This window comes from Lygodium microphyllum, chromosome 15, assembly GCF_053477565.2.
Source record: "Lygodium microphyllum isolate KBCC chromosome 15, Lygodium_microphyllum_v1.1.10, whole genome shotgun sequence".
NCBI lineage: Eukaryota > Viridiplantae > Streptophyta > Polypodiopsida > Schizaeales > Lygodiaceae > Lygodium > Lygodium microphyllum.
Window position 1 is genome coordinate 129,977,182 of NC_141149.1, and position 25,923 is coordinate 130,003,104.

Genomic DNA, 25,923 nt, shown 5'->3' on the forward strand with positions numbered 1-25,923 from the left:
TTGAAGGAAGAGCCGGCAACATGGGGACCTTATGGTCCATAATAGCGTGAAACTTTGCATCAATTTCAGTTGACATTGTAAATGGAATGACTTGCACAAAAACAAGGGTAGCCCCCTCTGAGTTCATGCATGGTGCCGGTTCGTGGTAGGGCTTTCTCCTCTCATCCTCGAAGAGTTTCACTTGCCAGAGGTGATGAAAACTCAAAATCTACTTCAAAAGGCTGAAAACACAGCCTTTCCTCCTCCAACAACAGCAATGACCTGCAAAAAACAACTTTGCACCTGCTCTACAATGTACTTATTCACCTCAGCATTTGTAGGCGGTAAATGCAAACTTTGTCGTGAAGAATCCTCTTGATGAGGTTTGCTCACGATCAATCAGCCCTTCTATGCTGCTTTGATACCATGTCAGAGTGCAGTGAATGCGGAAGTGTATGAACAAGACTGAAAGACAATGGGCATAAGAGAAGAGGGAGAGAGAAAAGAGAGAGAAGAACACATAAATTTGCAGTCAATGAATGATGAAATGAAGAGGGCTGATGTAAAAGGGCTGTTGATGTATCTCCTCGAGCCGGATCTCTCTCACCAACACTTAAAAACACAAGTGAAGAGGGCATGCTGCACAAGTTCTATATATAGCACAAAAAGAATGCAACAAAATAGGTAGGTTGGCCAAGCAAATCTGGCCGACTATTGCTAGATTTGGATGACTTGCCAAATCTGGCCAAAATGTGACTAATCTCACCACCATAAATGCTGCAATTATGCGATCTGATCAGCTTGCTGTCATAGCACTGGATTGCCTTGGCAAAACTGCCTAGAGACTAGTGCTGCAGAAAAGGAATGCCCAGATAACTGACAGGAAATGCATAAGTCCTTCCGAGAGAACTGATTGCACCAATTGTATCTTGAGAATGCTAGTCAAGGGATGACTAATCTATAACACACATCACCCTCTTTCACTATGACTATGACTCTTCCTTCATACACCTTTCTCACACTGAGAGGAACTTGGTCATGTGATAAGACCTTTACGAGTTGCACATACAACATACATGAATCTTACCCAGACATCCTCTTCCCTTGAAGATGTCGTACTATAGGGACCACTTTATGAGGACTACAATAGATTGTTTCATTAAGAGACTTGGATACCTAGATGTTGTCAAAACATGATTGCTAACAATAGGGTTTGTGGAGGAAACATAGAGTGTGCATGGTAAATAGTGAGTGGCAAGAAAGTGAGAAAATATAGAAGAAGAAGAAGAGGATGAATAATGAATCATTGAATTATGCTTAGTAAATCAAGCTGATATGAGCCAAAGCTTTGAAGATAATTGCACTGTCCTGTTTGAAATAGGTGGTGGCGGCACTTGTAGGAAATCCTCACAGTGAAGGGAGCAAAATGGGGTCCTTTGGAAGTAGGATATCGAAGGTAAATGTTAAAGATTGAAGAAAAGGACGGCCAATTGTAGAGGGAGCGAGGCTGAGTCTTTAGGAGCTGTTAGAGGTGAAGGATATACTGAAATCTCTCCGAGATGATGGTTGCTATCAAGGCGACTGCTGGGCAGCCAGGTGGAGAAGAAAACACAAGAATATCTTATGAAGATCACTTGGCTTAACTGGCTGTAGACAATAGGCGATTGCTCGTGGCCCTTTAGGAGTGAAGCAAATACAAAAACATAGGTATCTGATGTAACCAACCTTCCTTCCGTGGATGGGTGGTAAATCCTTGATTACAACTTAATTACAGCAGCAAACAATTAATGCAAATCTGAAAATACAAATTTGCCTACTGATCTTGGACAATGCACACCCGATTGGCCCCAAATTGGCGCCCCTTTTGGTATTTCTTTAGCTTTATTGAAGAAAAAGTTGATTTACAATGGGATTCTTCCGATCCCCTTTGCAATCCAAACTCCCCTTGCTGTCCAAAGTGACCAGCAAGTCTTCAATCTGATTTGCCTCTTGATTCGGGTACTTAATTGGTCTTCACCCACTTCATAAACGATGGAAATGCCCCAAATTCACTGGTCCTTGCACTTGAATAGGCTAAAAACAGCTTCAGCCCTGTTGAATCCAAGTCTTGGAGCTTCCAATTTTTGGCACGCTTCTCAAGGTTGCTGCGAAATCCTAATTTCTGCTGCAAATTAGGATTTATAGCAGAGAAATCTGACATTTCTCAGTCTCTGGTGATCTCAATGCTGCAATCTTTGGAGCAAGATTGTGAAATGACTAGGAGATGAGAGTGAAAGCTGTAGAGAGAGAAAATTCTGAGTTTTGTCGCGAAGAATGACTAAAAATCAGTCAAATGCAGCAGCTGCCTTGCCACAACAGCTTGTGGATGCAAAGAACTGAAGAAAATCAATCATTTACTGCTGCTGCCCTGTCTCAACAACCTGTAGATGTTATCTCCTGCTGTTAATTGGTCTTCTGCTGCCCTTGGCAGCCTCAGAAGGTCCTCCAATGGCTGTAAATCAGACAACAGCCTCCCTTCGCTCTCTCTTGCAGGCTGTATTTATAAAAATGCATCTCTCTAGCCTCTAAAGACGTTTCTCAGTCTTGCAGGGGCATTTTTGACAAGTGATAGCCTTTTCAAATGGTTTTTTCAATATTTTCCATAATTTAATATTAATTTCGAGCCTTTAAATACTGAAAATTAATCTAATAATTATTTCGGTGCCATGAAAAATAATATGGCTGGCCAATAATTTAAATGCCTAGGCAACTTCCATTCCCGAGTGTCTTTGCACCATCTTTGACCATAAGATTGGCGTTAGGTACCATTAAACGCCACTTCTCTAGTGTCACCAACTGACACTTATGGCCAAATGGATGACCTAGGCCAACAATTGGCACCAGATACTACCAAGTACTTGTGCGGCATAACTTATAGCAATTTTTGCCTTTGACATCCCGTGATTTCTTCGGGTCTCGGGCTTGTAAATTTACTTTAATCCTAGTTGCATCTCACATGTGCAACATTTACTTAATTATGTGATTAAAAATTAATCCACATGTTAAGTGAGGTTTAAAAAATACATGTCCTCATGACAGCCCTCTCCCTTGAAATCCTTGCAATCATCCTCAATTGCATTGCCAAACGCATCAAAAGCAAAGTACTACATTGGAATTTCTATAGAGCATCATAGTTGGCACAACATTACGCATTACTGTTCAACCATTCCATATGCCGAACATATGATGAAAAGTACCAACCAACATAACATAACATAAAACTCACAAAGAATCTAAAAAACATTACTTTATTATCAGGTGACATGTCCATTTGTCATGAGCTCAACTCATCTTGCAAAACCAAACCATAGCGTAGCATAACCAGGCATAAATCATGGCTAAAACATCAATGGTATCATAACATATGTTATTGTCCATGGAACTAGATGTAAACCATTGAAAACTAAGCATAATCTGATTATAAATTGATCACTTGCTGATTGAGAACTGATCGCAAACTGCTGCAAATGTGACCCCAAATTGATCACAAACTCATTGCAAAAACTGACTAGGAATCAATGCAAAAACTTATGCAAAACTGATTCAAAAAGTGACCATAAATGATTCTCAAGCTGATAAAAAATTGAGCTAAATACCACTGAATATTAATGATCATATGCTGAAAACCAACATTCAATAATCAGCCCTGATGATCATTAACTGATGCTACACCAAGCATAACCAATGCCATACCAAGCATAACTGATTACACACCAAGCATAATGGATGCAAATGTACTGTTTTAGAGCTGCAGGGAAAACCATACCGATTTGCATACCAAATATAGTGACTAATATATTGAATAGTGATCTCTTGGCAAACATACTGTTCAGCTACAGTACCTTGAATGTATGCTGAATACATTCGAGATCCACTATTTCTAGAGCTGTCCATTATTGAGGAGCGGAGGTGCTAGCTTCCTCACAAGGATCAGGTAATACTCTGGACCTCTGCTTTGCTGAACCTGATTGAGCCTAAACTAAAGTCCGCTCTAACTGGAAAGCATCAAGGTAAAGCTACAACAATTGAGGATGGTATGCCAAGGCATCCTTCTCCATCCATTTGGCATCCATTGGCGAATAATTCTAAAACTTCACCAAGTACCTTCTAGAATCCTTGATCTTCCTCTCGTTGTGTGTCAAAATCTGCTTTGTTACCAATATTTCATCGAGCTCTTCAACCTCTGATTGAATTTTAACAGAGTCATCCTTTGGCACATCTCCATGAAAAGGTCTAAGCAAGCTCACATGAAAGGCATTGTGTATTCGCTAGTGTGGAGGCAATTTCAGCCTATAGCATGCATCATTGGTTCTCTCCAACACTTGAAATGGCCCATAGTATCTCATAGATAGCTTTGGATACAATCACTCTTTGCCCTTCATCTTTTGTAGCTGTGCCTTTTCAAATCGCAGCAATACATAATCGCCCTCTGTAAAGTGCAAAGCATGCCTATGACGATCAGCTACTCCCTTTTGCTTATCATGTGATCTTTGAAGCACATACTTAACCTTCTGATAAGCTGCATCCACGCTTTCCACATAGCGATCAAACTCAAAGATCTTATCTTTTGTGTGCAAAATAGGGGGTACTTTCTTACCACCATCTACCACCTCAAATGGAGCTTTGCCCATAGAACTATGCACTGTGTTGTTGTAAGCAAACTCAACCAAGGGCAAATACTGCTCCCCTGTGTCTTGTGGTTTGAAACATAGCACGTCAAAAGATCTAACATTGTGGAATTTGCTTCCTCAGGCTGACCATCTGCCTGTGGATGGAAGGATGATGAGAATTTTAGCATGGTACCCATATTCTCAAACAAGCCCTTTAAAAATAAACTGGTCATCCGGGGGTCTCGATCACTAATGATCGACTCTGGTATACCATGATACTTAAAGATGTGGTGCAAAAACAATCGTGCCATATGATCAGTCTTTATTTTCTTCCTCACCGGAATGAAATGGGCTTGTTTGCTAAACATGCAAATGATAGTCCATATCCCATCATTCCCTGTAGGTGTCTTAGGAAGCTAAAAAATAAAGTCCATTGCAATGCTTTGCCAAGGCCTATTTGGAATATGCAAGGGCTGCAACAAACCCGACATCTTTTGCCTATCATGCTTTACCTTCTGGCATACGATGCATGTCTTAACAAATTGTTCTATATCATACCTCAAAGCTGGCCAATAAAAGAAATGCTCCACTGCCTTGTGTCGGGAATAAAGGCGTTCCATGCCTTTTTTTACAGTGTTCGGGTGTGAACGCAACCTTACACTTTGTACTTTATATATATTCAAAATCTAAAATGCGGTATACAAGTCTTTGTACCAAACATCAAGTGTTGTGCTCACTCTTCTCACTCTACTGCTTTCTCAACTCCCTTCACTCTTAGCTCGGCTCATGCACCATCTGCGCAACAAACCGGTATTAGAGTGTACAGGCTGTGCACATTTCTCGAAGCCAGTGACGGTCGTCAAGCCATGTGACAGGCGAGCAAGAGATTCAGGAACTAGTCGTCAGTGTTCGGCAGGTGCAGGATAGGTAGTCGCCCAAGCGATAGGTTGGAATGACCGGCCTCAGCACGATCTGCACTCGACCTGTGCAAACGTAACTAGGCTCGCGTGTAGATAGGCGCCAGACGGGATGGACGTGCTGCAACCTGACGAAATGGGCAAACGAGATGAACAACACTGACTTGACGAGCTGAAGGCACTCGTGGACAGGCGAGCTGAGGGCACACGCGGGCAGGCATTGATGGCACACGTGGGTAGGCGGAGTTGATGATACTCGGATAGGTCAACATGTCGAGTTCGAGATTTGACGAATGTCTTCGTTTTCGTCAATGTTTTGTGAAAGTTTTGAAATTTTTCCTTCTCCCCTTTGCTGGGCATTCATATGCACGAGGACAATGTGCAATTTTGATCCAAAAATTTGGGGTTTTTCTCGGATTTGGGGATTTTAATGCAGAAGTGGATAATTTGACTTAGAAATTGCGAAATTAGTACACAATTATCTGTAAAATTTTGGGGCTTCTGACATTTTAGTGAAATTTCTTTAATTTCAATGAAATTTGTGCACACCGGACTCAAAAAATTTGGGGTTTTTGCAGAATTTCATCAATTTGTGCAAGAAGTGCTTGGTATATGCACTTGAGCACTTGAATTGATGCAAATTTGAATAGGTTAACCTTTTAAAAGAAAATTTGGGGCTTTTGATCCAAATTGTCGAATTTGTGCTCGGGAATGCCTTTGGAGCAGAAATTGCAGTGAAATTTTGGGGATTTTACATGTAACTGTTGACTTGGTCTCTAATTGTGTTAGAAATTGTTTGAGGAGTGTAGCAAATGACATTTTTAATTCTCAAAATTCATTTGCAGATCTGAAAATTTCTGCATTCTTGAGATTTTTCACTTGTGTCATGTTTGGGCTTGCCTTTGGTGACTGGTTAGTCAATTTGGGACTGCAAATTATGGCTGGAAACAGTGATAATAGTAATCTTTTGCATATTAAGAAGCTTGAGGGTGCCCATCATTTTGCAATCTGGCAGAAATAATGCTACAATGTCTTGGTGCAGAAGAAACTTGTAAAGCCCATTAAAACAAATGGAATCAAACCAGCAGACATGGAACAAGATGAGTGGGATGACTTGGATGAGCTTGCTTGCTCTACCATTGAGCTCTCAGTATCAGACAACTTGCTCTTCAACATTGAGAAGTTGAATTCAGCATAAGCAATGTGGCAAAGGCTTGAAGAATTGTATGCTTAGAAAAGTGCAGCTAGCAAGGTTTATTGACTGAAAAATTGATGGACCTTCGCATGAAAGAGGGTACAGCCATGTCTGTACATTTAAATGAGTTTAACTCAATTTTCAGTCAGTTGATTGCTTTGGATTTTCATATTGATGAAGAGTTCAAAGCTACCTTCTAACTATGCACTCTACCTGAAAGTTGGGATACTTTTAGTACAGCTTTGAGTAATTCGAATTCTTAGCTGTTATACTCTGATGTGGAGAGTTCTTTGCTGATGGAAGAACTCAATAGGCAGAATAACTGAGCAAACAAGTCTTCAAATGCATTACATACTAGAGGCAGATTTCAGCATAAGAGTAGTTTTGAAAATAGAGCACGCAACAAATCTTGTGGAAAGAATGTGGAGTGCTATCATTGTGGCAAAAAGGGGCACTACAAAAGGGATCGCTTTCAATGGAAGAAAGAGAAGGGCAAAAACAAAAACAATGAAGCCAACAAGGTTGAAAACAAGGACAACTAGCCTGTCAAAAAGAGCAATGTGAAAATAGAAGAGGTTAATGTAGTCACTCATGATAATGACAGTGATGGTGATGTACTTCTAGCTTTTTCTTTGGATGCACATGCATTGATTGCAGATTTGAGAATGATATTCACACTCGGATACTTAATTCAGGTGCGTGCTTTCATGTCACACCACATCATGAGTGGTTTTTTGACTACAATGGTGTTGTACGTGGTGTTGCCCACTTGGGGGACAACTATGCATGTAAAATTGCAGGCATTGGCAGTGTGAAACTGGAATTTCAGCATGGCTCCATGTTTGTTTTGCATAATGTGAGACATGTATCTTAGATCAAGAAGAGTTTGATAAGCACAGGGCAACTAGATGATGAAGCTATCACACCACCTTTGGGGATAGCAAATGGAAAATATGTAAGGGCTCCCGCATTGTTGCTAAGGGGTCCAAAAGTGATTCTCTGTATCCTTTGCATTTATCTAGTATGCGTGACCATGTTGTTGCTATAAATGAGCAGCCAAGTGTTTCTTTGTGGCATAGCTTGTTGGGATACATGAGTCAATCTGGAATGAAAGTGCTCTCTCGTTTGGGTTATTTACCGTCTTTGAGGTATGCTAATTTTGAATAGTGTGATTATTGTATTTATGATAAACATGCTCAAATGTCAAATGCTAGGAATATCTCTAGGGGGGAAGAAGTATTTTATTAACTTTGTTGATGATGCCACATGAAAAAATTGGGTTTATCCAATCCATCACAAAGATGAGACCTTGGATAAATTTAAAAAATACATGGCACTTGCTGAAAATTAGACCAGCAAGACGTTAAAATGTCTTCGCTCTGACAATGGTGCAAAATATGTCAAGACTTTTGTGACAGCAAAGGGATTAAGAGGGAGCTTACTGCTCCTCATAATCCACCCCTAATTGGTGTTGCAGAGCTTATGAATCGGACCATTCAAGACAAGGTTAGTACAATGCTGTCACATGTTGCATGGTTTTTGGGAAAAGGCTATTATGACAGCCGTACACTTGATTAATCAGCCACTAAACATCTCTTTGGGGAGAAGGGGGGGGGGGGGAGTTTCCCAAGAAGTGTGGTCGGGCAAGCCACCTTCGTATGCACACTTGAAAGTGTTTGGCTACGAGGCATTTGCGCACATATGCAAGAAAGAACGCAACAAACTTGAGTCAAAGTCTTGTAAATGTATTTTCTTAGGATATGGTGATGAAGGTGAAATGGGGTATAGATTATGAGATCCCGAGAAAAGAAAAGTAGTACGCAACAATGATGTCATTTTCCGGGAAGATCGCGTGCACAAATAGCCCGAAAGAACAGAGGAGGTCCGAAGGGTTGTATTCTGGGAGGATGTACCAATGGGACAGCAAAGAATGCCGGTTAGACAATAGCAAATAACTGCTGAAAATGTCCTTGAAAATGCAGGGAATGATGCTGTAAATGATCAGCAAAATCTTACCATGATGTCCCACAAATTCAGCAAGAACATGTGCACCTGGAACAACCTAAACCAGTTATACAGCAAGCTGTACCTGTAGAACAGCAAGCTGTTAATGCAGATTTACAAGCTAAACAGCCAACAAATATTGACCACTAGGTCCGTAGGTCGACCAGAGTGCAAAAATAGCCAAGTAGATTTGTTCCTGGAGTAAACTATGTGGCTTATTATGTCATGTTGACATATTGTGGTGAACCGTCATGCTTCCAGGAAGCAATGGACAGACAGGATAGTAAGAAATGGCAAAAAGCAATGCTATCAAAAATGGAATCTCTCATGAAGCAGTGGCACTTGGGGTTTGGTATATTTGCCAAAAGGACAAAAAGTGCTACCCTGCAAATGGGTTTACAAAATGAAAGTCACTTCTAGTTCTTTGCCCAAGTACAAGGCACACTTGGTTGCTAAAGGGTACAAGCAAGAACATGGAATTGATTTTGATGAAATCTTTTCTCCTATAGTCAAAATGACTACTTTACGAACCATCTTGGGCTTGGTTGCATTTGAGGACATGGAACTCATACAGATGGATATAAAAACCGCCTTCTTAGATGGTGATCTGCACGAGGAAATCTATATGTAGCAGCCTAATGGTTTTGTTGCAAAGGGAAAAGAACACATGGTATGTAAACTCAACAAAAGTCCGTATGGGTTGAAGCAGGCACCACGCGAATAGTATCACAAATTTGATATATTCATGCAATCTCAGGGATTTCATCGTTCTCAAGTTGATCATTGCTTACATACCAAGAAGGCAGTAAATGGTAGCCTTATTCTCTTGGTATTGTATGTGGATGACATGCTAATTGTAGGCAAGGATGTTCATGCCTTGGACTTCTTGAAGCAGAGTCTACACAATAGCTTTGATATGAAAAATCTTGGTGAGGCAAATCACATTCTTGGCATGTGTATACTCAGAGACTATTCAAAGGGTCTTCTTTATTTGTCATAGCAGGGGTATATTACAAAAGTTTTGCAACCCTTCAATATGGAGGGGGGGAAAGCTATTAGTGTACCATTGTCTCCATATGTGAAACTTAGTGCAGACGACAGTCCTATATCAGATGATGGTAAGGCTGAAATGGCCAATATACTTTATGCTTCAGTTGGTGGTAGCTTGATGTATGCTATGGTTGCTACACATCCTGACATTGCATTTGTGGTGGAAATGGTTAGCAGATACATGGCATATCCTGGCAAAAAGCATTGGGACGTAGTGAAGGGTATCATGAGATACCTTAAGGGCACAAAGGATTTGTGTATTTGCTTTGGTAAGTAAAAGTCATCTGTTGTTGGTTTCACGGATGCAGACTATGTTGGCCATTCTGATTGCAGGAAGTCTACTTCGGGATATGTGTTTATGTTCACAAGAGGAGCAATCTCTTGAATATCTAGGCTACAAAAGTGTGTTGTATTATCTACTACAGAGGCATAATATATGGCTGCCACAGAGGCATGCAAAGAGGCTTTATGGCTTTCACGCCTGGTGAGAGAGCTTGGGATTATAGAGGTTCCTATCCTCCATTGTGACAGTACAGGTGAAGTATCACTTTATCAGGGATGTACTTGACAGCAAAGACATTGAGCTTGTCAAGATACATATAGATGATAATCTTGCAGACCTTCTCAGAAAAGGCCTTCTAGCTAAGCGGTTTGCTCATTGCCGCCAAATGATAGGGGTTGGATAGTATATGCGTCTTTTAGCTTTGTACATACATACACTTAGCTGATTTATTCCTCTACCTTCAGGCACGTTGCCTTCAAGTGGGAGGTTGTTGGGAATAAAGGCTTTCCGTGCCTTTTTTACCGTGTTCAGGTGTGAACGTACCCTTACACTTTGTACTTTATATATATTCAAAACCTAAAATGTGGTACATAAGTCTTTATACCAAACATCAAGTGTCATGCTCACTCTTCTCACTCTACAGCTCTCTCAACTCTCTTCACTTTCAGCTCTCAGCTCGTGCACAACCTATGTAACACCTTGACCGTGGCATCAATACCTCTATGTCCTGCATACGGAGGAGCATGACTTTCAGTGATAACTCTAGGCCTTAATTGCTTTGTGACACACAGTCGTCCATGCATCATTAGAAATCCATCTCTTACACAAAGTGTCCATGCCTTTGGCCATTGCAAAGCTGATCATAAACATTAGCAAAGCTTGAATCAGCAACATATTGCTCTTTCATGGCATCCAGCCCAGTGTGATAAACCATATCGACAGCCGAAAACCGAAGTTTATGTGAGAGTGCATCACTTTTCTCACTCTTTCTCTGCAATCTGTTCCTCTTTCCAGCCCTATTTTTCAGATTTTGCCTTGATTTTCAGCTTTATTTTCAGATTTACCCTTTTTCTCAGCCTTTGACTCTTTGACATGTGTCTTGGCATGATCATCATGGAATTTTGCATCCTTTCTGCGTAACGACGCATCGGTTGGAGTAGTATTTTCTATAAGGTGAGACATGCTGGAAACAGTGGATTTAATGCAAAAATCATGAATACCCTTTTGGCAAATCAAAATAAACTTCTCCACCTACTCATAGAAGGGTAATGTGCGATAAGAAGTAACTGGCAGCAATGCATCCCAAAACTTCTTATCATACCGATCCAAGTTCTTGCAGTCTTTGGAATTCAACTGATTCCAAGCTGTCATAATGTCTACTTCAAAGGTACTTGTCAACCAATTTGAAGCAAACATTTGCTTGAACTGGACCCAAGTGGTAGGTGACTTCCCTTGAATAAGAAGTGTAGACCACCACTGCAATGCATTTCCCTTCAAAAATGTGGCTGCCTTGCATATCTTAGATGCCTCTGTGAAGTTGCCTCCAGAATAGGCTGCATCAAACAGTTGAATAAAAACAAGTGCTTTCAGCCTATCTTGTGCACTACTGAAAGTCTCAAACTTCACGCTTTTGCCACCTTCATCATAGTCCTTTAACAGACCTATGGGAGTTAAGTTATCTTAAATGGGCTGCTGCAAAAAGGGTGCATTGTTTGTATTTGCATAAAAACCAGCACTATTTGAAGCACCTACATGACCAACACCAAACCCTTGTGCTCCAACTGTCCCTGGGAGTGCCGATACATATCCATATGGCCCGCTTTGTGCCCCAAGCATCATGCTTATGCTGCCATATATGGGATTAGGCATTCCACTTGCATTACCCGGATACATTGGGTGTTGTGAGCCATGCATTGGCTGCTGCATGTCATAGGGATTTGTGCCATACATTCACGTATGCGGTGCTTGTCCAATCATAGCATGAAAAATGGTACCACCACCAAAGTATCCTTGCTGTCCCATGCTTGCATGTGTATAATTGCCTTGCTGTCCATGTTCCCATGGATTGGCACTACCAACTTGGCCGTGCATTTGCACTTGCTGCCCCACGAATACCAACTGTTTGTGCTCATCAGGCATTGTGGGCTCTTCTAAAGAATGCTTAGGCATTTCGTTTGGTTCTTGTGGCTGTCCGAAAGTTGTAGAAGGTGTCTTCTTTTCTTTGGCTTTTGCTGTCTTTCTTTGGGACATTTAAAAATTGAGTAAATTGGGGATCCTTGGCCAATTCAGCAAAAAGATTTGCTGCTGTACGCATTTGATCCTTGAAGCTATCATCAAATTCTTCAGACCCTTGCTGGTCATCAGCCTCTTTATGCATTGAAGTGCCAACATTTGGGTCATTTTCCACATTTTCAGCATGCTGTCCATGTTGAGAATCATGCCCAACATCAATCATTGCATTTCCCCCTTCACCACGTGACATCCTCTCCACTCCATCCCAAATCACCATGTGAAGACATGCTTGCTCTAATTCACTGCTGAGAACGATTTCAGCAATAATGCAATAGTCCCAAGTTGCAATCAAATACCACGGGCCCACCAATTCAAAGGATTTGAGGGTGTCCCAGCAATAGAACCATGAAACCAGTCTTCCTTCCGTGGATGGGTGGTAAATCCCTGATTACAACTTAATTATAGAAGTAAACAATTAATGCAAATAGATGAGGAAATGGGTGATGAAACATAGAGATGTCAATCACCCCAAGAAGGTTAAGGGTTGTCAACAAGGGGTGTGAAGAACCACAGAGTCACAAAGGACGCCCTTTGAAGCTGAAGGATTGGGACCCCCCTCGGAAGAAGAAAGATGAGCTGCCTCTGAATCCCTTGCTGAATCCCCCTTAGAGAGAGGGAATCATGAAACTCATGGATCACGGCCTCTGAAACATAGAAAGCCAAAGGAAATAGCATCGGTGGTGCTGAAGAAGGTATATGGGGCTCCCCTAGAGTAGAGGCTAGGTAGCTCCCAGAGGGGGCCTCTTGAACCTAAGTAGAAGAGGGAGTGGAGGGAGGGGTATCACATAGAATCTCCTTGATGTCCATGTTGGAAGCGGTGTTTGTAGAGCAAGACAAGGGAGGTGAGGAAATGGATAGCTCTTGGCGAGCTAGGGGTGGGCAACAGTCATGGTTCACCGTCTCTCAGTGGAGAGCGGACTGCATAGCCGAATAAGAGGAAGGAGTCAAACAACTAAATGTCCTCATGAACTCCGGAGAAAGCTCACAACCAGCAGATGGGCATTGAGAGAGACTTGGAAAGGCAGGATTGCTCATGCATTTCTGTTCCAAAACAAAGAATATGCTTGATGAAGCTGCTGCTTTTTGAAAATCATGTGGTGCCTTTTCCTATGAAACTTGAGGATGTTTGCCCCCCAGTTCTCAGCCTCATGCTACTGCACTCTTGATAATTTTGCATTCCTTTTAACGTGCTAATCATGGCTCAATGAATGCTAATGTCTGGAAATGTTGCAGACCCAAATTTGCCTGGCTTATGGTATCAAACTGAGTGGGTTTTGGAAGATAAAGGGTGTTCCAGATATCAATAATATTTTGCATATTATGCCTGTTAAGTGTATAATTTATCATCTATTTGGTAGTGTCAGCAAAAGGCAACTTTTAAAACTTGATGTGAATTCTCAAACTGAAAGCCAACTTGAGAGTCAATTTGAAATGAAATTGATACCTGGTTTTGTTTCACTCTCCTAAACATTGGTAAATGCCCAGGAGTCAATTTGAACCTTTCTCGAGTTCATGCTCAACTTTTGCATTACCATAGTTGGAAGAAATTTGAGGGCATGTGGCAGATTTTGATTGTTCTCAAAAAGGCACTGTTAACTTTGTTTTTGGCTGAGTTACATGTGGCAGATTTTGACTATTCTCAGAAAGGCACTGTTAACTTCTGTTTTGGCTGAAATACTACAACCCTGTCATTGTTAAACCCAAGGCTTGAGAATGTTATGGTGCTTTATTGAAGCAAACAGCAGACATTAATGCACTATAGTACAGGATTTGAAGTCACTCAACTGATTATGCCTATGGTCAATGTTTATCACATAAGGTTACTATGCTCGGTGGGCTGCTATACGGAAGCTATTGTTGCAATTTTTGAAAGCTGGAAATACATGTCAAGAATCCATAGTTGGTTGTAAAAAGCAAGTGCTGTCCTTGGGAGCGGGATTCGATACTACATATTTTCTATTGGAGGTAAATTGGAGAAAGGATATACATGCTGTGGCTTTACAAGTTTTCCATTACTTGAGTATGTTAATGTTCTTTGGTATGTCTGGCTGCTTGTGGGAAGTATTGCTTGAAGATTTCTTTGAGAATCATCTGGGTTATGTTACTTCCCATGTAGCTTGGTAACATGTAGAGCTGTTTCTTATTGATAGGATGAAGGGATCACACCTTCTCTGTTTGTGGAGCTTGATTTTAAGGAGGTATGTTTGATTGCAACTATTTACACTCATTGAGTTCACTATTTGTAGTAGGGTAAAGTGTTTTTCCTTTTTTGCCGTATATGTGATTTGGTCCTGATGTTTTTCAGATCAGTTACTATTCTGTTAGATGACCATAGTTCTGTGTTAAATTGAACTTTTTAGACTAGCATGTGCAGAGCAAGCTAGACACATGGTGTGAGGATACACTAGGATTCAGATGAAAGCGAATGAATGCTGAAAACTGAATGAACAAAGTGAGTCTGTGAAGTTTGATACAACAGATGCTCAAGGAGCAGAAGGCTGCTCAACAGGCACTTCATCCTGAGAGCCAGCTGAGGGAGGGTGTCGGAGAGTGTTATGCTCTGGAATGGTACCCAAGTGCAGCAAACCGACAGTGGATGTAGAAGAATGATACTGAGCAGCTACGATGGCTGAAGGGGCACCAAAACACAGCAGTAACACTGATGATAATAATGGTGATGATGATGGCACTAAAAAAAAAGTTACTAGCGATGGGCAGCAGAATTGATGTGAAACTGTAGCTGTGCCTGATGATATCAATAGCTGGATGGTGATGCCAAGGGCAAAAATGATGATATCAGCCTGTGGGAGATGGCAACAGCACCAGCAATCCTCTAGATGATGATGGCAATGCCACTCCAGGGTATGGCGATGGCAACAGTGGTGATGATGAGGTAAAGTGAGACATGCAAGGCATGAAAACGACTATAGGACTTTTTGAGCCAAATTAATAATTGGTGATTTCTAGGTGGCTTACCAACCAAGAAAGAGAGTGCAAAGCAGGCTTTAAGTTCTGACCCAAAAAGTCTACCCCAAAGAGAGACCAAAGGTGTCACATGGGACTGCCCAGGGGTCCACTAGGATTACAAAGGCAATGGATATCTTATTTTGAGTTGCCCAAGAGGTCTACCCTAGTGAATCAAGACATCAGACCAAGGGTGCCATGTATTACAAAGGCAATGGATATCTTCTTTTGAGTTGCCCAAGAGGTCCACCCTAGAGAATCAAGACATGAGACCAAGGGTGCCATGGATTGTCTAGGGGCTTTCAATGATTGCAAAGGCATAAAGGTGATGGATATTTTCTGTTCAGTGTGACCAGTCGCCTAAAAGGTCCATCCCAATGGAACAATTGGACCAAGGGTGCCACGAAGGACTGCCTAGGGGCCTCCGATGATCGCAAAGGGGATGAACATTTCTACGGGATTCTGATTTTTTTTTTCTCATTTTGGTTTATTAAAAAAAAAGTGACTTGGTTCGTTGGTTCATACAAAAGTAACATCAAAGTACAAAACTACCATAAATGGTGCCGATCCAAGGGTATGAAGAGGTAAAATAGGAAAATGCCATAAGAAATGAGGTATGTGCTTTGGATTTTGGAGTGAGCAATGAAAGCTCATGATGCTTTACCTGATAAGGCGAAAGGGAACACGCTACATAATTGTATGGGGTTTTGTTTGTAGGGATGCCCACAATAGCAGGCTTTTTTTGGTTCCAAGTGCCCAAATTACAAAGCCCAACACTATTCAAAGGAAATGGAGTAAGGGGTATGCTTATGGAATTGGGTTTTACTTGGACATTGCCTTGTTCGCATTCCCAAATACCCTTGTACAATGTAAGAATACATATGTAGATACAACAAGGAAGGGATGTTTGTAAAGAAATGCTTGACTACTAATACAAACATAATCTCATGACAAATGCATAGATTAATAAAGAAACACTGTTAGAATTAGGGTTATCGCAAAGACAATGAACATAGAAGATGAAAGAAATACGAATAATGAATGAATACAATGCTCAATGCAGCAAACACACTATGTTAGCTGAAATATTGGCCCGCGAACTCTTACATCTCTAGGACCAAGGCAGAGAGTATGACCAGAAGAGTGTGTCGTACTCTGATGAATCCCGAAATGCAGTAGGTAGTCTCCTAGGAAGTAAGCACATTGCACTCATGCCATATCAGAGGGAGAGTAGGTTTTGCGGAGAGAAACATAGTTTGTGTATGGCAAACACTCTAGATGGGGCCTTCAAAAATGAGGAAGGAGATCATTGGTGAAACCAGCCTTCCTCCTCGGGGATGGTGGTAATGACCTGATTAATCAACATTTATAGCAAGCATAAAATTCACATAAATTGAAATGTACACTTTACCACTTTAATCTTGGAGACCCCAAAACTGATGCCTCTTGTGGTATTTCTTTAGCTTTTATTGCAAATGGATGGAGTAACACTAAGATTCTTTTATCTTCTTTGCTAGTCCAAGTGCCTCTTGCTATTAAAATTGACAAACAAACCTTCTAACCAATTTGCCTGTTGGTTTGCTTGGGGATTGGCCTTCACCCTGCACATTGAATGACAAATTCAGTCCCAAATTTAAAATTGAACCTAGTATTTGTTAGGCATAACTTATAACAACCTTTGTCTTTGGCATTAACTTATATTTTGGGAACTTGGGCCCCACACTATGAAATAATTAACTTGCATCTTACATGTGCAAGTTACATCAGGACATTTGATTAACTTTTAATCAAATGTGAAGCAAAGCAATTAAATTTCATGTCCTTGTGACAATCAGCTGTAGATGCGCACTCCAGAAGGTGAAATTTAGCAAGGCAACTTGCCAGATGATCAAATGCAGTTGAGAAGCACTGCAAAATGCAAATTGTGGAGTTTAGTCGATGTTAAAGCCAAGAAGTGTGGAGACTACAAAATGCAGCCCCCCTAAGACAGATGCTAGGCGGTGAGGATGCATCCAAATTGCAAAATGCAGCCTAGAGGGTTGTTGCCAAGTGATGAAAAGTTGATGTCAACAAAGGAGAGAGGTTTTCAAGCAGCCAAGGAGTGATGGGCAGCCAGACGAAGAGGACTACAACCAAAACACAACTCGCAAGGGAAGAACATGGTGCTTGATTGCAGGGGAACATGGGCCATGAACTGCAATGTCCTCTTTGTGATGTAAGTAACAATGTAGAGGATGGAGAGGGAAAGAATGTGGGAGATAATTATCGAGATTGTTAGAATGAATGAATGTAGAAGGTGTACAATGGGTGGAGTCAATACCGTATTTATAGGCGTAGACTATCTCGAGTGGTGCCCCAACTCTCTTGTGTGGCGCCCTCACTAAAGTCTCTCAAGTGGTACCTTGACTTTCTCGGGTGGTGCCTAGACACTAACTAATGATACAAAAAATTCTTTTAGCGTATAATGCATTGTTAGCTCAATACCCTTCTCAGGCTTAAAACTAGAACCAAAAAGGTATTGTATTAGCCCAAGGCCATATCTTTTTTGTTTTTCCAAGGCATTCTACTTGAAGGCAACTAGGGTATTGGAGAAAGGGTGCATGTCGGTTGCCTAGTGGCCTACCAAGACTACAAAGGTGATGGTTATCTTACCAAGTTAGCCCAAGTGATCACCTAGGCATTTTACAAAGGGTGTTTGTTAGATGCCCAATGGCCTACCAGAATCTATGAAGGTAAATGGAACCACATTGGATCGATTTTCTTTTTTGGAATGGCTTATAACCTTTGATTTGATTTAGCATCAAGTGTAGGTTTTTAGTTACCGTACGTCCTACTGAGTTATTCGTGTCTCTAGGTGAGAGAATAAAAGGGGTGGTCAAACCCAACACATTACAAAATGGACAAGTCATCTTGACCACCACTAGGTGTCGAACCTCAATGATGAAGAAATCTATGGGGAGAGTATGTAGAGAAGCAAAAAAGATAGATGGAAGCAAATGGAGTTTGTCCTCGAAGCATAGAAACATGAAACGGGGAACGGGGATGGGGACGCCAAACCTAGGGAACGAGAACGGGAACGGCATTTAAAAAATTAAAATTCATGAAAAAAAATTAATATTTCACTCATAATCCATGTGGACTCTGGAGTATTAAAACTTAAAACCAAGATATATAATCCATAAGGACAAATCATTTTAAGTTTTAACTTTAAGATATTATGCATCATTCTAAAACTACTCATTAGAAATTGAATTGCAACTTACAAGGCTCAAGAGGTAAGCTATTCATAATTCAATTATAAATAATAAAATGCATAATACATATGTCATAAATGATAAAACAATGAACAATGAACTAATTTTTAAAGTCTAAGTTGAAAGAACATGCCTATGGTCCCATTGCCAAAAAACTTACAAGATTACAAATATGAAGTCTAATCTTTGAAAGAACATGCTCATTGCCCCAAAAAAGACTACAAATATAAAGTCTAATCTCTAGATCGAAGCAAAATGCGGCATGCCAAAATAGCCCAAAGGGCAACTGCAAGACTCAAGTACAAATATAATATCGGCATGGCACAACTGTCAACAGCCCAAGCCCCAAGTGTCACATTGTTATCAATGATTATAATATCATATACAATGTACATGTGTCATGTATCATGAGACTCATGATAAGTAAACTAAATCAAAGATCATGATCATGATTTGAGGCTGCTCTAGCTACTCCTGAAGTGCTAGCCTCATCATCATGTGTACCATGAATTGCTGCATCTCCCTCAATATCAGCATGTGTCTCCTCTTCTTGCTGTATCTCCCACTCTGTGAATGGATCGGGCTTTGTTGTCATACTGTTACATAACATCCTCAAATTAGCACTAACGAATACTAGATCGTTTGCCCTCTCCACACCAAGACGGTTCCTCTTCTTTGAAGCAATGTGAGCGTATGTACTCCACAATTGCTCCAAACAAGAGGAGCTAACTGATTGACTCAAAATGTGGATGACTAGTTGCTGCAACTCAGAATCATCCGAACCATAGTCCTCCCACCACAAAGCTGTCCCAATCTTACAGCGATCCTCTTGTTCATCTCCACAACCAAAAGAACCTTGAAAGGTCCTATAACATGAAAGCTGATCTCTGATCTTTTGTCTAGTGCCATGATCAGGCACTAGACAAGACAATATAAGTCTCCATGCATCCATAACCTCAGTGTCATTCTTTTGATCCTTGCCCTGAAACTCAAGATCCACAACAAATGCAACTACATGCATGGGTGAGCTATAGGAGTTCCACCTTGTCACAACTAAATGGCGTATCTCCTCATACGCCTCATCATTTGGTGCCAACTCCTGCAACTTTTCATTCAGCCTATCCATAGCCTCATATACCTTGCCAATGCAAGGTTGCATAGGATCCATAACCCTCAATAAATGTACAATAGGTGATACCATAGCATCTATCCGCTTTATATCATCCCAAAAAGTGGAGTTATTTACTTTTTCCAAGCATAAGATACCTGTAGGAGTATCTGCCAATGTTGATGAGGTAAAGTCATCACTAAGAAATAACTGTCTCAAGGCATCACTCCATTCTCTTAACCTGCCTAGCATCAAGAAGTTAAAGGAAAATCTGGTATTAGAGTATTTTAAAAGTGTCTTCTTCGACCACAAAGAGAAGTGATGGCGAAGAAACTGGTGATTCAAAACAAAGCTAACCATTTGAACTCCTTGCTCTATGACAGGTGCAATCCATGACAAGTTACCAATATCCTTTAGTAGGTTGTTCAAGCAATGAGCCATACAATATGAAACTATGATATTCGGATAATATCCCTGGATAATAGCACCTGTTGCCCTATTTGCGGGCTCTCCATTTGCAACAAATCCCACAACATGCTCTGGGCCAATAAGCTCAATACCTGCAACCCACTCTGTTGCAAGTACATTTGCTGACTTTCTCGTCCCCGATGCATCATGTAAACATATAAAATACATTTTTCCCACGAGAATAAGCAACCATATCATGAATGGATTGCTTGCGTGTATCACTCCAAGCATCACAATCAACGAAACTCCCTTTTTAGCCCATATGCTCTTTCTAGTCACTGCTGCTTGCTCAACAAGGTGCTTTTTCTTGTCGAGCAAAGTAGTGCGTAAGGTCTCTAATGATGGAGGTATATACGAAGAGCCATACTTACCAATCTTCTTGCACATCAATTTAAAATACTCTGACATGGTTGCACGAAATTGAATGTGGTCATGATAAAAATAGCATACCATTGATGTATCCATCTCTTTCTTCTTCTTGAGATCCCAACTAGCATCAAAATTGCTCTGTCTACGTGCAACATGTGGTGCTGTTGATGCCATGGTTGATGCAATGCTAGCAATAGGTGTGGAGGTAGCACTTCCTGATACTGACCCTGCTCTAGATACATCTGATGGGGATGGTATCACAAAAGTTGCAGCGCCAACTGCAACACGTCGTGGTCTAGATACAAGATAAGCTTGTTGACCTGCTACACGGTCAGAAGCTTTCTTTGCTTCTCCAAGGTCACATTCGGGCAAAACTGTACCTCTGAATTTGGCTCATGTAGGAGATGAGCTCGGACCTGATTATGCATAAATATTAAAACGGAACAAGTGACCATTGGTATTCCATGTTCTAATATTTAAGTAACTTTGAAAAATTAAAATCAATAAAAATTCGAAATACAAATGCTCGGCTCAATGGATTACCTTGTTTGCTCCACTAGTTCGCTTGTGGGCAAAGCTTGCAAGTCCATGGTTGAGATCCTCCACCACTCAATGGGCGGTCAACATTTACTTCTTTCCACCACGACCAATCATCGGACCTTCTTCCTCGACCACCAACCCGACGAGCGGGGTGGGAAGATGAAGCCATTTGAGGCTGAAAATTGAAATAAAAATGACTTGAGAGAAGTGAGAACTCGAGTCTCGAGAGAAGGGAGAAGGCTCAAGAGTCAAGACTCACTCAAGAGTCCAGAGAGAAGGGAAAAGGAGAGAAGGGAGAAGAAGAAGAGAAGAGGAGAAAAATGGAGAAGTTGGAACTTGGAGAAGAAGGAAGAGTCCTCAAGAGAAGAGGAGAAGAAGGAAGAGAAGGGAGAAGGCCCAAGGAAGAAGGAAGAAGAGAAGGGAGAAGTGAAGAGAAGCAAGAAGGAAGAAGAGAAGGGAGAAGGAAGAGAAAGAAGAAGAAAGAAGAGAGGTTGGAGGCGGGAGGAGACGGGGGATTGGTGGCTGGGACTGGTGCAGCGTAAAACAGGGAACAGGGTGCGCTAGCAGCTGCGGATTGGTCACGGGGGTAGGAACAACAGGCAGATGTCGGACGATCTCGAGCGGGAGTAGCACATAGGAGTCGGGCGAAACGCGCAGTGACCAGTCCGCAGACGATCCAGGCGGGAGCAGCCGCCGGCCGAAGGTAAGTGGTGCCACATGGCGCTCCCTGTCCTGTTTGAGACAAGGAACACAGCAGGGAACATGGAAGAAGAGAAGAGGAGAAGAATGGAGAACTTGAAACTTGGAGAAGAAGGAAGAGTGCTCAAGAGAAGAGGAGAAGAAGGAAGAGAAGGGAGAAGGTCCAAGGAAGAAGAAAGAAGAGAAGGGAGACGTGAAGAGAAGGAAGAAGGAAGAAGAGAAGGGAGAAGGAAGAGAAGAAAGAGAAAGAAGAGATGTTGGAGGCGGGAGGAGACGGGGGATTGGCGGCTGGGACTGGCGTAGTGCAAAAGGGAACGGGGGGCGCTAGCAGCTGTGGATTGGTCACGGGGGCAGGAACAATGGACAGATGTCGGACGATCTCGAGCGGGAGCAGCACGCAGGAGCCGGACGAAACACACAGTGACCAGTCGCAGACGATCCGGGCGGGAGTAACGGCCGGCCGAAGGTAAGTGGTGCCACGTGGTGTTCTCTGTCCCGTTTCAAATAGGGAACACAGTAGGGAACGCATTCCCTGCCGCGTTCCTTGCTTGAAACAGGACAGGGAACGTTCCACCAATTCGGAATGCGTCTCATAACGGCTTCATGCCGGGGATGACGATTCCGCGTGCCGGGGGGCCTTTCCGGCCATTTCCTGTCACTATGCCTCGAAGACTATTGTGTGAATTGCTATGAATATGTTGGATCTAGAGTCGACCATTCTTTGATAAAAAAGAGATAAATGTGCATAGATGCATGTTTACAACAACAGAATGCCAATGCATGGGGTTATGCAAGAGGTAATGCAAATCATCCTTCTCATGTAAAATGTTGTGCAATGGGGCTAGTTGGATATTGCGTTCGTACATGAATTGGTCACTTGCCCAAGTACCCTTTTATGATCATAGTCATCCAGAGGATGTTGGTAATGATACAATGTACAAAAATAAATGCCCGTGAAGCAATAATGAACCAAAATCCTATCACCTTCAAGAGTAGAAGGTTACCCCTTTTAAGTGGAAGGGAAAGCGAGAGGGAATGACCCTCTTCCCATCAATCTGAAGTAGTAGGGGAGAGTGCATCCATGTTGAGCCTGGTTAGTAAGTACTGGAGAATTGAATGAGTGATTGCCTTGGTCAACATATTAGTGAGATTGTCTGATGAAGGCACAAATTTGAGGTAGATGTTGCTAAGCTCAACTTGCTCTTTGGTGAAGTGGTAGTGAATGTGAAAAAATGCTCTAAACGTAGAAAACACAAAACCAATTGTATAACAAAGTATAGACTGATAAACTTAGAACATAGTTAGGGTTAGGGTTAGGGTAACTCAGCGATAGTGAATACAATGAATAATAAAGTGAATGAGTAATGAATATACAATGTTCATGCAGCAAACACACTATGCTGTGAATATTGAACCTGGAACTCTTGTATCTCTAGGATCAAGGCAAAGGTTATGAGTTGTAGAGTGTGCCGTACTCCAAACGGATCCTGAATCATAGCAAAGGCAGTCTCTGTGTGTTGAACACTAGTAAATGCAGCCAAGGAACGTAGGATCTGATGCAAACAGTAATGCAGGAGAGAGAAAGAATAAAAAACGCAAGTATTTGAGGAGAGAGAAAAGTTGGGTGATAGCTGTTAGGTGAAAACGCAATCGGTGGAGGAGAGAGAAGATCATGGCGGCAACTAGAAACTATAAATGTAGCCTGTGGAGAAGAGAGAAGATCAGGGTGCAACTCTAGACTACTGGCAATAGCACCAGATAATGCTGACGTGAACATGAAATGTAGCAAACAAACTATAGGCGACAACTCTAGGGTTCTAGGTGATAGTTGCAGATAGGCGGCAAAGGTTGGAATCAGGCGCCAGATGGTAGCAAATGGCTGGGGGAAGTTGTGATTGCGATGTCCACTGCAAACGGGGTGTGGGCAGCAGAGATATGGCTCTTGAAACCTACAAAAATTAGAGAGGGAGAGTGGTGGGTTGATTGAGGGAGAGTGGTGGGTTGCATGCTATTTATAGAAAGTTCGGAGTACCCAAATTAAGGTTTTGCATGTGGGACATAGTAACTTTTTAGGATTGCATTTCTTTTTAAAATAAGATAGTTTATTCATTAATTAAGCATGTTTTGGGGCTGTTTAAGTTGGTGTGCTAATGCATTTTTAGCTCAATATTCCCTCTCAGGCCCAAAATTGAGCCTTGAGAAATAAACCCTTGATATGGATTTTTCTGTTATTCTAAGGCGTTTCATCCCAAAGCAGCGAGGGTATCGAGCAAAGGGTACACATCAACTGCCTAGTGATCTATCGAGACTACAGAGGCAATGGTTATCTTATCAAGGGAGTCCAAATGATCACCCTAGAGAAGCTAGGGTATCAAACCGAGGGTGCACGTTGACTGTCCAGGGGCTCTCAAGTCTTGCAAAGGTGGATGGAATCAATAGTGGACTTTGTGTATGTGTGTGTGTATGTGTTTCTGGAGGGCTTTTGGTATAATTTGGTCAAAAGATTTAGCATTAAGTGATGGCTTCAAATTTTTTTGTGTCCCATTGAGTCACTATGCCATGAGGTATAGGAAAAGAAGGATGGATAGCCCCACGACCTTCATAAGACAAGCAAAACAATCTCACACACTACTAGAACAAGTGGCTAGGGATTTCCAAGTGTGTTTGTGGGGGGGGGGGGGGGGGGGGTGTTCCAATCATATGAAAAATATGTGGAGAGAGACACAAAACGATAGAAGCAAGCAAAACAAGCAAAGCTAGCATGCAAGCATAGGGAAAATTTGTCTTTGGAGACTACCATGTGCAATGCTACAAGTATGGTGGATTCAAAGTCGACCACTCCAAGGGTGATTGAAAAGAGATAAATGCGCACAAATGCATATTTACATATATAGAATGCTGATGCATGGGATAATGCAAAGAAAGATGTAAGATTTCATGCTTGTGTAGAATGTGATGCAACGGTACCACTTGGACAGTATCCTCATAGGGGAATTGTTCACTTGCTCAAGCACCTTTTTACAATCATATCCTCTTGACAGTGTGGATGAAGTTACAAATATCCATAATATGCAGTATGTAATAAATAAATGTTTGAAAGTAAAAGCTGTAAACATCATCGCTGTCACTATGAAGAGAAGAAAACCGTCCCCTCTCAAATTGGAAGGAGAAGCAAGAGGAAAGTGCCATCTCCCTGTTAATCTAAAGAAGTAGAGGAGGATGTACCCAAGTTGATCCGCGGTAGAAGATACTGTAGAACCGGCATGTTGATCACCTTGGTCAAAATATTTGTAAAATTGTCAATAGATGGCACAAACTTTAGGTGTATGGTGCTTAGCTCAACCTGCTCTTTGGTGAAGTGGTGGTGAACCACCATGTGCCGTGCTCGAGGGGTGATGATAGGATTGTCTGCAAGAACAATGACACTTTGATTGGTGTAGTAGATAATTATAGGCGACTTGTAAGGAAATTGCAGTGTGGCTAGCAAGTTCTTCAAATAGATGGCCTCCGTAGTACCATCGAATAGAGCCCTATACTCTGGCTTGTCCGCCATGAAAGCTGCCACCATCTCTTGCTTACCACTAGCCCAAGAGATGGGTGCTATGCCAAAGGTGTAGAGGTAACCTCCATGGGAACGCTGGGTGTCAAGATCTCGCGGCCAGGGTCAGAATCAGTATATCCTTGCAAGCATAAACTATGACCATAAGTCAATCCATAATTATAGATACATCCTAAATATCTTAAAATACGAAGATAAGCAATTCAATGAGATATTCTAGGTGCATTAAAATACTGACTAAGCAAACTAACTGAGTTTGCAAGATCTGGCCTAGTATGATTCAACTAGAGTAATTTTTCTACAACAGAACGATAGGTATGAGCATCAAAAGGTTGACCCAATGTATCCTTATGCAAATGGACATTGGGATCTAGAGGTGTGGCCAATACATTGTTCCACTAGTTGTAGGGCGTACTTTTGCTGTGACAGAAATATACTTCCCTTGGAGCTAACAATCTCTATCCCCAAGAAATAAGACAACAAGCCTAAGATCATCTCAAATGTAGAGCAAGGTTGTGCCTTAATTTCTGCTATAGCGGCATAATTTAAGCCGGTGAGTAAGATATCATCAATATACAAGAGGATATAGCTGA

General features: G+C 41.6%; 1 protein-coding gene across 2 annotated transcripts in view; it reads left to right on the forward strand.

The window, feature by feature from the left end:
- The window catches only part of SBI1 (Leucine carboxyl methyltransferase), a 136,126-nt gene that overhangs the window by 15,970 nt on the left and 94,233 nt on the right, over positions 1 to 25,923 (forward strand). For both annotated transcript variants that reach the window (XM_087694770.1, XM_087694769.1), the window contains exons 3-4: positions 14,189 to 14,334; positions 14,520 to 14,567. In XM_087694770.1, the coding sequence (XP_087550896.1) occupies positions 14,189 to 14,334; positions 14,520 to 14,567 (194 nt within the window). The remainder of the gene's footprint in view (positions 1 to 14,188; positions 14,335 to 14,519; positions 14,568 to 25,923) is intronic.